Source organism: Myxocyprinus asiaticus, chromosome 40 (assembly GCF_019703515.2).
Source record: "Myxocyprinus asiaticus isolate MX2 ecotype Aquarium Trade chromosome 40, UBuf_Myxa_2, whole genome shotgun sequence".
Classification (NCBI taxonomy): domain Eukaryota; kingdom Metazoa; phylum Chordata; class Actinopteri; order Cypriniformes; family Catostomidae; genus Myxocyprinus; species Myxocyprinus asiaticus.
Genome location: NC_059383.1, coordinates 31,919,361 through 31,932,219, shown reverse-complemented (window position 1 = coordinate 31,932,219; position 12,859 = coordinate 31,919,361). Strand labels below are relative to the sequence as shown.

At 36.8% G+C, this 12,859-nt stretch overlaps 1 protein-coding gene and 1 long non-coding RNA gene across 2 annotated transcripts; one reads left to right on the top strand and one right to left on the bottom strand.

The window, feature by feature from the left end:
* Positions 1–50: 50 nt before the first annotated feature.
* On the top strand, positions 51–6,318 carry odf2a (outer dense fiber of sperm tails 2a). The gene is given in 11 exon segments (XM_051680510.1): positions 51–136; positions 969–1,076; positions 1,310–1,431; positions 1,591–1,738; positions 1,891–2,001; positions 2,132–2,392; positions 4,379–4,479; positions 4,568–4,730; positions 5,034–5,159; positions 6,147–6,274; positions 6,276–6,318. Coding segments are annotated over 11 exon segments (1,380 nt in total). The 5' UTR covers positions 51–67.
* Positions 6,319–6,937: 619 nt separating this feature from the next.
* On the bottom strand, positions 6,938–9,438 carry LOC127430619 (uncharacterized). Its single transcript, XR_007895464.1, has 2 exons — positions 8,462–9,438; positions 6,938–7,768 (listed from the first exon to the last, which is right to left on the bottom strand). It is a non-coding gene; the product is annotated as an uncharacterized LOC127430619 (long non-coding RNA).
* Between the last annotated feature and the right edge of the window lie 3,421 nt (positions 9,439–12,859).

Here is a 12,859-nt window from a genome sequence, read left to right as displayed (position 1 = left end):
TCCGTTTAAAACACTTTTATTTTGAAAGTCAAGCTCTTAAATTTCGAGGCTCCTTCTCTTCCATTTAATGGGCTGCGTCCGAAACCAGGAAAATGCTACATTCGGAGGCTGTATACGGAGGCAGGATGTAAATAAGGTGCTTTTCAAACTGTTCGGAGACCAGTTTCCTTAAGAGATCCATTCATTCAAAACAGCTGTCAGTTAAGCCATTAACTGATTAGGCAGCAAGTCAGCTGCCAACGTTTTCGGATGTATCCACTATCAGCTCACCAGCGTCAGTAAAGTAACACAGAAACTGCAATTTTCAAAATACCAATGACATTTCACGGATTTGATTGTTGTTTATTGTGTGTTGGGCAAAGTTTATCATGAATATCGTTAAACGGAGATAGCAAGCCTCAGCAGTGTCCTTGACAACCTGCAGCTTGGATCTGTGTTAGGCTTGGTTTCTAGGGACACCGTTGCTATAACCCGCATACTAAAAACGTTGAGCAAAGTACAGTATACAGGTGTCAACAATGTGAATGGCCAGTATACCGGAGTATGGAGTTACATTGTAGTAATTTGCAAATATTATTGCAAATTATAAAATGCATTTAATTTTTGTAATTCATTATTTGATGTAAATTTGTCTTGTACAGAATTCCTGATGTTTAAAAATAAAAATAAGTTGCTATAGATTAAAAACATTATAATTTAGCCTTAGGGCCAGTGAAAATGTAGCCAGGGCAAGTAAAATAAAATATTTAAAAAAATAAAGAAAAAAATTTATAGTCTTTTGTTTGGCATCATTCTTATGAAGGAGACTGTATATGGAGTAATTAATTAATTTATTTATTTATCTATCTTTTATTATTTCTGTCCAGGTTGGAGTACATTGCAGATATGTCTTCTAAATTTACTACATATCACAGGATATGTGGGCTGCTTTGTTTAACTCACTTTTAATCTGTTTCTTTTTTTTACAGAGATCAATGAGTACAAGCTCTTCCTCTCCACCACTGCACGTGCACGTGAACGAGAGCACACCTGTGCACGTGCGCTTGAAGAAGAGCAGTTCTACCAAGACAGCCCAGGTATATCATCCTTCTCTAGTCTGTGCATAGTCATCTGCCTTTAAACTACCTTTGAATATACTGTATAATATCCTTATTTAATATCATATTAAGCTGAGACTTTTGGTTAAGCTTAAACCTATTATAAGAAAGTTAATATTTCAGTTGCTAATAGTGGACTAGCATTATGTTTAACTTTTCAATGTAAAAACAAAAATATGATATAATAATATACTGTATAATAATTTATCCAGTCTTCTACACAGGAATCTCAGTTGGCAGATGCTGTGTCAGCTGCAGAGAACTGGAGCAGTGACCATGCAAAAGAGATGAAGGACAAGGGACAGCTAGAGATGGAGATCACATTGCTGAACAGGTTAGCACAGAGATCTCTTCCTAAACTCGCAACACACCATAGAACACAATTTGTTCTTTAAATTATGATATCAATCTATCATCAATCTATATACAGAATAAATGGAAGCTGTGTTAAAGCATATGTAAGTTTATTCTAGATCTTTTTGTGTTGTTTTAGTCATATTACAGACCTGACAGAACAGTTGCATGGGCAGGAGGAAAAGGCCAGATCTGAAAGAGATGGACTTTTAGATCGGCTGAATGAGCTCACTACAGAGAACACAACTGTTCGCCTAGAGAACCAGAGCATTAAGTTGTGACGATCTGCAGCTATACTCTCCAGTTTGTTCCCTTTTTTTATATTTTTACTCACAATCCCTCAGTGACCCTCTTATTGATTGTTGTAAATAAATATAGCAAATAAATATTACACGTTAACAACACAAATGTAATAATCTGAATTATTGTGCTCATGTAGGCCACTTTATCTGCCTTGGAGGAGAAGTTGACGTTGTCCCAGTATGAGGTTCAGCAGGTCAAAGTCTCTGTAAAGCACTATGAGAGTTTAGTGGACCGCTATAAAGCCCAGGTGTGATCATCAAAATCTTACACATGCTTCAAGCTCTTTTGCAAAATTCTGTGTATAATTGTGTGTATATGTTTTTGTGCCTTTGTTTGTTTGAGTTTGTCAGCTCTGCCCTTTCCTTTTGAATTCGTAGGTGCAAAACACCCGTGCTGAAGCAGATGAGTACTGTGCATGTCTGCAGGTGGCCGAACGTGAAGCTCAGACAGTTAGAGAGGAGCTGGACCAAGAGATCCAGCAGGTCAGCAAGCAGCTCCTTGGTCGTGCGGCAGAGCATGAGCTGCTACCTGAAGCTCTGAGACTTGCTGAACTGCAGTTGCAGGAAGCTCATGAGGAGTATGCTCAAGAAAGGAGACACCACAAGCTCACCACGGCGCTTGCAGAGCTGCGCATTAAGGTGTTTGTGCACTATTATTTTTACAGCATAAAGTTTTTAAAGTAGTTTTATGTCTTTAAAATCTGAAACACAACCAATGGTTTCTTTTCAACTTCTGCCCAGATTTTTAATTAAAACTAAGCTACAAAAACGAGTAATTCAGAAATCGTCATGGAATTGACACAGTCATGAGCTCAAAAACATACTAATTTACAACAGATTATCCTTCATTATTCAGCAAGTTTGTGGGGCATTTTTTCTGATTTCATATGTAAATAGAGTAGCCAATCATTAAAAAGCTAATTTACATTTTAAAGTCTTAAAGTTATGGTAACAAAAAAAAAAGCCTATTTAATTAACAAGGCCCTGTTATACAATATCTGGCCAAAACAAAGGTGTTTGAGTTTGTTTTGGAGGTTTGTAAAAGCTCACCATCGCAAACTTTCAGGAAAACTTTGTATCAGCTGTTTAACACCTTCTTACTGCCACTGGTCCATGTCATTGGTAGGTGTGACCTGGAGCTCCACCTTCACTTTGAGGCCGGCAGCTAATTCACATTCAGTGAGTTAAGATCAGTCAACATAAACACACCAATGTGTAGAGTTATTAGCGAGCTGGTGCAAATTTACCTACACCTGTATGATCATTCTCGTAGAGACATTTTTCAAGAATATGTCGTCTTATTTTTATTTTTTATTAATTAATTATTCTAAAAAAGGAATCAAATCTACTCAAATACTCTAAATGCCTTTTCACTCTGTTGTTTGAGATAGGTTACTGCTTCACTCATGTGCTGTCTGCAGCTGAAAGCCTAAAGATATGCCTGTCATCATTCTTTTGTCTGTGTTCTACCCATTAACACTCTTTTATACACCCATCTTTGCAGTAGTATCAGTGTCATCAGAAATTACAATAACAGTGTAACTATGTATATTATGGCCGCATATAGCTTGTTAGCACATTAGCACCATGAATGCAGAACGTAAACATTACAAATTACACATTATCTATTGCGCATACTGTCTACCGTATTATTTTAAATCATCATCAAGTGCTTTAAACAGCTTCTTTTACTGATCTCAAGTAAATTCTACTCATAGAATAAGCCATATAGTAATTGATGTTACATTTTTTTGTCATATTAGTTTTACATGTAGTCCTGTGTGTCCTCATTTAAATGCTCCTCTAAACACCTCCCCCAGCGGTGTGGCCGGTGTCTGAATGTTTGCAAATGGTATACCGCTGCTCAGCTGTTTCAAATTTATTTTTAGCTCTGAGCGAAGAACGAAGAAAAACCTGGGCTAAGGTCAGAGTGACTGTGGAAAATGGTCACACAAAACGTAATTACAACATTTTTGTACGTAACATTGTAAGTAACATTGATAAACATTATAAGTGGGCTACAGGGGCTAAAACAAAAAGCTACATAGATGTAGAATATGGCCCCTTTTTTACAAACATGTAGCTGAGCTCTTGTTTTCATGTAGGTCTTTTTTAACAGTTGGAGATTATGTCAATTTCCAGTCACAAACTGTATTTGAACACTTAAGCCACTGTTCCTAATTTTGAACTCCATTATAACCTAAATTATGTCTTGATATTGTGGAGCGGGACGTGGTCATGTGTCTGTCATTGGGGAGAGAGGAAGCGGTAAGGGCCATCACCTGGTGATTATTGATACGGAACACCTGTGTCTCATTACAGTGACAGCGGAGATGGGCTTGAAAAGGCCGCAGGGAATGCCAGAGAGGGAGAGAGAGACAGACCAGTGACGTTGTGTGTGTGCGCGCGCCTACTGGAAACTGTGACCATACTTTATTTGTGAAGCTGAAAAGATTGTGTGAAGTTTGTAGAACTAAAAAGCTAAAGACTGTGTTTGTGAAACTGAAAAGCCATTAAAGGTTGACTTACCTGGACTGCCACCCTGCTTCCCGCTTCCTTCATTATTTGTTGGAACCTTTACAGATATATTGATAGATCTTTATGTTCTCTGGTTGACTGATTTAGGTGGAGCAGCAGGGCAGTCAGGTAGAGATGGTGCGTCACAAGAACATGGTGGTACTGGATTGAAACAAGCAGCTTCAGCACAAAGCAGAGGCTCTTGAACGGTCGTCACTTCATCCTTCAGCAATCTTCTGTTTGATTTTATTATTATTTTTTAATGTCTTAACATGCTCCATCCTCTGCTATCAACAGAAAGTTGGAGGAGGCTAACTCCCAAAATCGAGACCTCATGCAGGTGATTGCAAAACGTGAAGAGACTATTCATAGCAACCAGGTGCGTCTGGAAGAAAAGTCTCGGGAATGCAGTATTCTCACCCGGCAGCTGGAAGAGGCGCTGGACGATGCTCGGCGGCAGGTGAGGCTTCAATTTTAATGCTTTAACATAAATTATTTATGATTCAAAGGAACCTCCAAAAAAGGCTTTATCTGAGATAATGCATCAGAATTGGGCAACTGACACATGCTTCTCAGAAGTGCAGTCCAAATCTGCTTCAAATTAAAGGCTGCTGATCTCAAATAAAATATTAAAAGTATCAACTGAAAAATGCTCCCTTTATTGTGATTATTGACTAAATCTTTAATACCAGGAATACAATAAATGTCCTTGTTTGCTCAAAAAAAATCTAATTTTCATTGATAATTGACTGTTGATTGTCAGGTTGCTCAGACCAGGGAGCGAGCAGCTTCTAAAGAATGTGCTACGCAGTCAAAAGTTGTTGACCTAGAGACTCAGCTGAGCAGGACAACGACTGAGCTAAACCAGTTACGACGTGGCAAAGAGGAGGTCAGTGAATTATCTCACTACAGTTACAGTAAAGGCCTTTGCACACCAAATGCAAATTTCACATTTTGAATCAAAACAATGGATTCCTATGAAGACATTCACACCCGGAGCGAATATTCGTGTACCGAAAAGGTGAGATTTGTTTTTTTTTTTTTTGTTTTTTTTAACAGTGTTTGCCAGTCGATGAAATACTCTGGCCAATGAAATTTGAGCTTTGGATCATGTGTCCAGCTAAAGCACAAAGTTGTTTTGACAACCGACATTAAACACTGAAGGAACTCGAGGAAGAAATCCTGAGCCAGCAGTGAGGACATGCATTTTATTTGCATCAAATGCCTTAAAAATGGGGGCGGGCTTCTTATATGGGTTCACTTAAAGGGTAGTTCAAGATTTTTAGAAGAATATTTCAGCTGTGTAGGTCCATACAATGCAAGTGAATGGGTGCTAACATTTTGAAGCTCCAAAATCTACAAAAAGGGAGCATAAAAGTAATCCATATGACTCCAGTTGTTAAATCCATGTGTTCAGAAGTGATATGATAGTGTGGGTTAGAAACAGATCAGTATTTAAGTAATTTTTTATCATTGATTCTCCTCCCTGCCCAGTAGGGGGGATATGCACGATGAATGTGAATCACTAAAAACAGAAGGAGGAGAACATGAAAGTGAAGGAAAAAGGACTTTAATATTGATCTTTTTCTCTTTTTTACTTGGGCCAGTATGCAGTAACCTGTATATCAACACCCTAGCAACTGCAAAAAAAATTCAAAACACCGTAGCAACTGCACAAATGCCCCGTCAACCACCTATAATACCCTAGCATGGTGGCTGCGACTTTTGAACTGGCAAGGACCACTCAAATTCTTTTCAGAAAAGAAAAAATCTAATTGTGCAGTATGACATGAATTCTAGTAAAAATCCTTATGTCAAATATTTTTGTGTCTAAAATATGTCAAAACATCCATGAATTTCTACCTCTTTCTCACAGGCGGAACGGAGGTACCAGAGCCGTTTACAAGACGTCAAAGACAGATTTGAGCAGTCTGACAGCACAAACCGTAGTCTCCAGAACTATGTCCAGTTCCTCAAATCTTCCTACGCCAATGTGTTTGGAGACTGCTCTCACTGGGTCCTCATTTCGCACACCTTCACCAATCTGAGATCTCTTTCAGGTTTCCTTTAAGACTTCCTTAAAATGAGCTGACATGCAACAGTTTCCTACCTGTCACAACTGATGACCTCTTGACCTTACTATCTGAGATGGTCATTTTATGTTTATTGGTGAGCACCAAGCAAGACTTGAGTATGAGTCATATCTCTTTAGTATTACCTATCCATCAACAAATCCTTGTCTTATCTCTTGTTTGGTTATGTCTCAAGATGGTTATGTTATGAACAAACTTCAAGCTATTATTATCTTCATGCAATAACTCTTACCACTACCCATACTGAAATGGTTTCTTGAACTTTTGCTTTTTTAAAGGAATAGTTCACCAAAATGAAAATGATCTCATTTACTCATCCTCTTGCCATCCCAGATGTGTATGACTTTCTTCTGCACAAATACAGATTTTTAGAAGAATATCTCAGCTCTGTAGGCCCATTTAATGCAAGTGAATTGTGGCCAGAATTGTGAAGCTCCAAAAAGCACATAGGCAGCATAAAAGTAATCCATAAAACCATAATCCATGTCTTCAGAAATTATGTAATAGGTGTGGATAAGAAACAGACCAATATTTAAGCCATTTTTAAGTATAAATCTCAACTTTCACTTCCACATTCTTCTTCTGTTTTTTTTTTTTTTTTACTGGGCAGAATTTATTGTAAAACAGGACTTAAATATGTATCCGTTTCTCACCCACACCTATCATATTGTGTCAGAAGATATGGATTAAAAGTAAAAGTATTTATGCTGCCTTTGTGCTTTTTGGAGCTTCAAAATTCTGGAACCATTCACTTGCACTGAATGGATCAAAAGAGCTGAGGTATTCTTCTAAAATTTTCATTTGCGTTCATCAGAAAATAAAAAGTCATACACATTTGGGATGGCATGAGGGTGAGTAAAAGATGAGAGAATTTTCATTTTTGGGTGAACTATACATTTAATTAACATGGTAATAATGAAGGCTGCACTTATACTTGTGAGATATTTAGCTTTTATTATGGATTTAATTTTCTCTGTGTAATCTTCTAGACATCTGTTTGTAAGACTTACAATTTGCATTTTAGTTGTAGCATCTAAGTCAGATTTGACCCTCTATAAACTTTTAATACTAAAATGCAACTAGAAACAAAAACATCATCTGATGGCTGTATGTTTCAAAAAGTGGCACTGCGTGGGTCGTGTAATCTTTTAACAAACCCGAATTTCCACAAAATCCCCTAAAAACATCATGTCCTGCTAAAATCTGGATTTGCTTAGTACTTGAAAAGGTTTAAGAGAAAAAATTAACTCGGGGTTAAAAATTTTTGAGCCAAAGTCAGTTTTTTAGTTTTGCCATTATTTAAATATTTCATAATCTACAATGTTACAGTTTAATAAATGATCATAGAACTCCTCCTTCTCAAAGTAATCACCATAACAACAGTGCAGATACACCGATCAGCCACCTGCCTAATATTGTGTAGGTCCCCCTCGTGCCCCCAAAACAGCGCCAACCCACATCTCAGAATAGCATTCTGAGATGCTATTCTTCTCACCACAATTGTACAGAGTGGTTATCTGAGTTACTGTAGACTTTGTCAGTTCAAACCACTCTGGCCATTCTCTGTTGACCTCTCTCATCAAAAAGGCGTTTCTGTCCACAGAACTGCCCCTCACTGGATGTTTTTAGTTTTTGGCACCATTCGGAGTAAATTCTAGAGACTGTTGTGCGTGAAAATCCCATGAGATCAGCAGTTACAGAAATACTCAAACCAGCCCGTCTGGCACCAACTATCATGCCACGGTCCAAATCACTGAGATCACATTTTTTCCCCACTCTGATGGTTGATGTGAACATTATGATTTTATGCATTGCTGCCACATGATTGGCTGATTAGATAATCGCAGGGATGATTGTTGGTGCCGGACGGGCTGGTTTTTACTTTGAATGGTACCAAAAACATCCAGTGAGGGGCAGTTCCGTGGACGGAAATGCCTTGTTGATGAGAGACGTCAACAGAGAATGGCCAGACTGATTTGAACTGATAATGTCTATGTAACTCAGATAACCGCTCTGTACAATTGTGGTGAGAAGAATAGCATCTCAGAATGCTATTCTGAGATGTGGGTTGGCGCTGTTTTGGCAGCACGAGGGGGACCTACACAATATTAGGCAGGTGGTTTTAATGTTGTGGCTGATTGGTGTTTATCTTTAGATACATGACTAATGTTACACCTTTTTCTTCTTGATTAATATGGAATTCCAATTATGCAGTTTCTGTGGGTTCTATGAATTTTTACTTGACTGTAATTAGCCATCCATTCATCTTTCAATTGTCTTTTGTTTGAAGTCATACTTGCACTTTTGTTGTTGTTTTATTTATCTGATTTCATGTGAAAAATCAAAAAGTAAACTTCACAGTTGTTTGTGCTTGTATGAAATGCAATAGACAGTACATGTATTTTTAATTGGTAAGTATATTTTGTTTACATATCAAGTGTATAATTTGTACTGAAATGAATTAAAACCTCTTCAAAACTGATGCGTGCTTCAGTTTACAGAGAAAGGCCTATTGACATCGTTTAGTAATTCAGAGTGACTGTAGAACCCTCTTGTTCACTTGTAATACTGTAACAAAAATGCTATATTGTGTTTTTCCATTTAATTGTCAATGTCAAAAAAAGAGAATAAGCCTCACATCAAATGTCATTTAATCCAAGTTGTCAGAAAAAATGCCACGTGTGAAATGAAATTTCTAAATGTAATTTGTTTCAGTCCATAGATTTAGTATTTGGTGTGGATGTTTTTCTTGTTGCAGATCGACCGACTTTGCCTCAGCCCTGATTGCACTCTGCAAAACTATTGCTCTCTTTTGCCATTGCATTGACTTCTGAGATTCCTCAAATAGGTTATTTTTGTGTTCCTTTATCTGAAGCAGCTAATTTATAACAGTCACAACAGGATGCTTTTGAAGAGTTTTTGAGTTCAGTAATTGCTTCTTGGTTTTGGGGAAGATTTTCAGTGTCCTTCTGATTCTGGATAACAAAGAGTTTATAACTTTAAAATATCACAATATATGTATATACATCGATCAGCCACAACATTAAAACCATCTGCCTAATATTGTGTAAGTCCCCCTCGTGCCACCAAAACAGCGCCAACCCGCATCTCAGAAAAGGATTCTGATTTGAGTATTTCTGTAACTGCTGATCTCTTGGGATTTTCACGCACAGCAGTCTCTAGAATTTACTCCGAATTGTGCCAAAAACATCCAGTAAGTAGCAGTTCTGTAGACGGAAACGCTTTGAGAGAGGTCAACAGAGAATGGCCAAACTGGTTCGAACTGACAAAGTCTACGGTAACTCGGATAACCACTCTGTATAATTGTGGTGAGAAGAACAGCATGATGCGGGTTGGCACTGTTTTGGTGGCACGAGGGGGACCTACACAATATTAGGCAGGTGGTTTAATGTGGCTGATTGATGTATAGTTGCTATAGTTGTTGTAAACAAGTGAACACAATACTGTAAAACCACACTGGAATAAATTAATGGAAATGTCAACTATCACTGATTCTTGAGATAAGGGACAAAGCATTTCTTACATACAAAAGTCATCTTTATTTTAAAAATCAAGAAATTCATAATAAAAATACTGGAATAGTTAAATATAAAGGAAATGTGTATACTCAGGGCATTTTTTTTACTTGTATTTTAAAATAATTTCATTAGACTTTTTTAAAATGCATGCTCTATACTTGGAAGCACATGTAACTTAACCTGTCCTCAGCAAGAGGTCACAATGTTAAACTGCTAAACAAAGTGTTTAAAAATGCAACAAATTCATAAATATAAATATGGCTCCAGTGTACAACACATGGTTAAGATGGAAAAATAGTTATTATTCATGATTTGTGAATTCAGATGACATCATCCTCCGCTTTGCAATCGGTCGTTTAAATTGTACGACTCTTCATTTTCTAATGCAAATGGCTCCAAAAGTTGAACACCTAGAAGCCTGTATAATAAATAAGCACTCTTCACTTTTTACTCTTTCACATTTCCAGCAAACAGGCAGTCTGGGTTCATGCAAATTGATTTGTTTTAGATAGAGCCTGATTTGTGAGAACTTTCACAATCACATTTGGTCACGTTTGATTGTGTCTTACTGCTCTACCCGCATTGCCTTGAGTAATAATAGGAAATCAGCTTATAATTCTAAAAGCTGACCATCTTCACAAGTCATATTAGGCTCAAAAAGACCTTGATGATTTGTGAATTTTTTCACAGATCAGTTTTTGTCTCAACCATTTTTTGAGTTCTGGAGTCAACAGTTTACCTGAAAAATCAGTGTTACAGAAATCAGTGTTACTTAATCCTTGTTTGAGTGCTTGAGTCAACTGTTTACCTGAAACATTTTTGTTATAGAATTTGAGAGGTCACATTCTGGAAACATGATAATTATGGTGGGAAAACACTAATTTCACACAAAACTGGATTTGTGAAAACTTTCACAGATTTATTTTACTCAGTTTGATGGCTTTGGTTTGTTGTTGACAAATTACATTTTGATATGGGTGATACACCAATTAGCTACTCATTTTGTTTAACCCTTGTATGGTATTCAGGTCATTTTTGACCCATTTTGATTTAGTTTCTTTAATAAAAATTGTATCCTTCATCTCATGGCTTGGTTACTTTTCCTACATTTACCGTCTGAACACACACAAAAATTGGACTGTATCCATTGAGTTTAGGCCACGTGACAAAAAGTAACACTCGTGGTGTTCTAGGTAATTTTTGACCCACCATAGGAAATGAATGGGAAAGACTAAAACAGAGCAATTACAACACTAAGCCTATAACTCTGATTTTTCAGGTAAACTGTTGACTCAAGGATTCAAAAAAGGGTTAAATGACAAAAAAAAAAAAAATCAGGATGGTATATTTAAGCCTAGTGTGACCCATCTAGTGGGTCATTTTGTAGAATTGTAAGAAGTTTATTGGTTTTATGGCTTAGTTTATTAAGGATTCAAAATGCCAATATGCATGAAACCATACTGGTTTGGAAACCATCGGTTTGTGTGAAACTAGTGTTTTTCTGTCATAATTATCATGCGTTTCAAGAATGTGACCTCTCAAAGCCTATAACACAGACTCAAAAAAGGGTTAAGAGACAAAAACTGATCTGTGAAAAAAAAAAAAATCACAAATCATGAAGGTCAATTTGAGCCTAATATGACCCATCTAGATTGCCAGTTTTTAGAGTTTTAGGCCTTTTATTACTTTTATGGTGTATATCCTTCATTTTTCACAATATAATATGCATGAAGCCATTAAAATTACTAAAATCAATCTGTTAAAGTTTTCACAATCCAGTTTTGTGTAAAACTAGTGTTTTTCCATCATAATGATCATGTTTCCAGAATGTAACCTCTCAAAGTCTATAACAAAGATTTTTTTGGTAAACCGTTGATTCCAGAACTCGAAAAATGATTAAGAGACAAAAACTGATCTGTGAAAAAAAATCACAAATCATGATGGTCTGAAAAGTTAACTCATGGACTTGAAAAGGTTGACAGGAAAACAAACTGCCTTGAAAAAATTCACAAATCAGACTGGTCAAGATGAGAGTGGTTTCAGTCTCCTAGGTGTTCAACTTTTGGAGCTATTTGCATTAGAAAATGAAGAACCGATTGCAGAGCGGAGTGTGATGTCATCTGAATTCACAAATCATAAAGAATAACATGCAACATTATTTACATGTCTACGACAGCACATAGCGGGTTTATAGCCAATAAAAGTCTGAATTTCAAACCGCATACTATTTTTACTGCGGTTATTATGTTAGCTGAGCAGACATCAACACATGACAAATAGGTTGAAAACTAACTTTATATATATTTTTTTTAATTATTAAATAATATATATATATATTTTTTTACGCTTTACACACAGTTTTGGGTATTGATCACTATCGTTAATGTAAGAAATGGTAATGGACAATTCGCACATCACCAGTGACTCGAGACATCTACGTGCCCCTCAGATCTCATTTCCTTTGAGTAGGCTATAGAATTTTAGAAAGAAATATTTTATTCCATAATCCCAAGATAAAGGGTGTATAGAATTTAGAAAGGAATCAAATGATGTGAAGCAGAAAAAGCTAGAGCTGTATGTTTTTTGGTTTTTTGTTTTTGTTAGCTTACTACATATTTGATCACAATTTTCACAGATTTTACTTCATGCATACTTTAGTCCATCCTGCTAAATTCTCTGTAGCATCCCGAACACTCACATACATAATGAATAACTGCATGGTCATTAACACACTCTTTAAAAGTGCAGTATGTAAGATTCAGAAACCCTTGTTATTAATGACACCTGTGGCCATTAATTGAACTGCAGCCAGCTACCTGTTGCTCGTGCTCGTGCACACACTCCATAGAGACCCGAGCATCGACCAAAACAATGATGCAACGTACAAAGAGGCTGAACGTGATTCACCAACATCATGCTGACAGATGAGGTAGCATAATTAAAATCACAGTTATGAT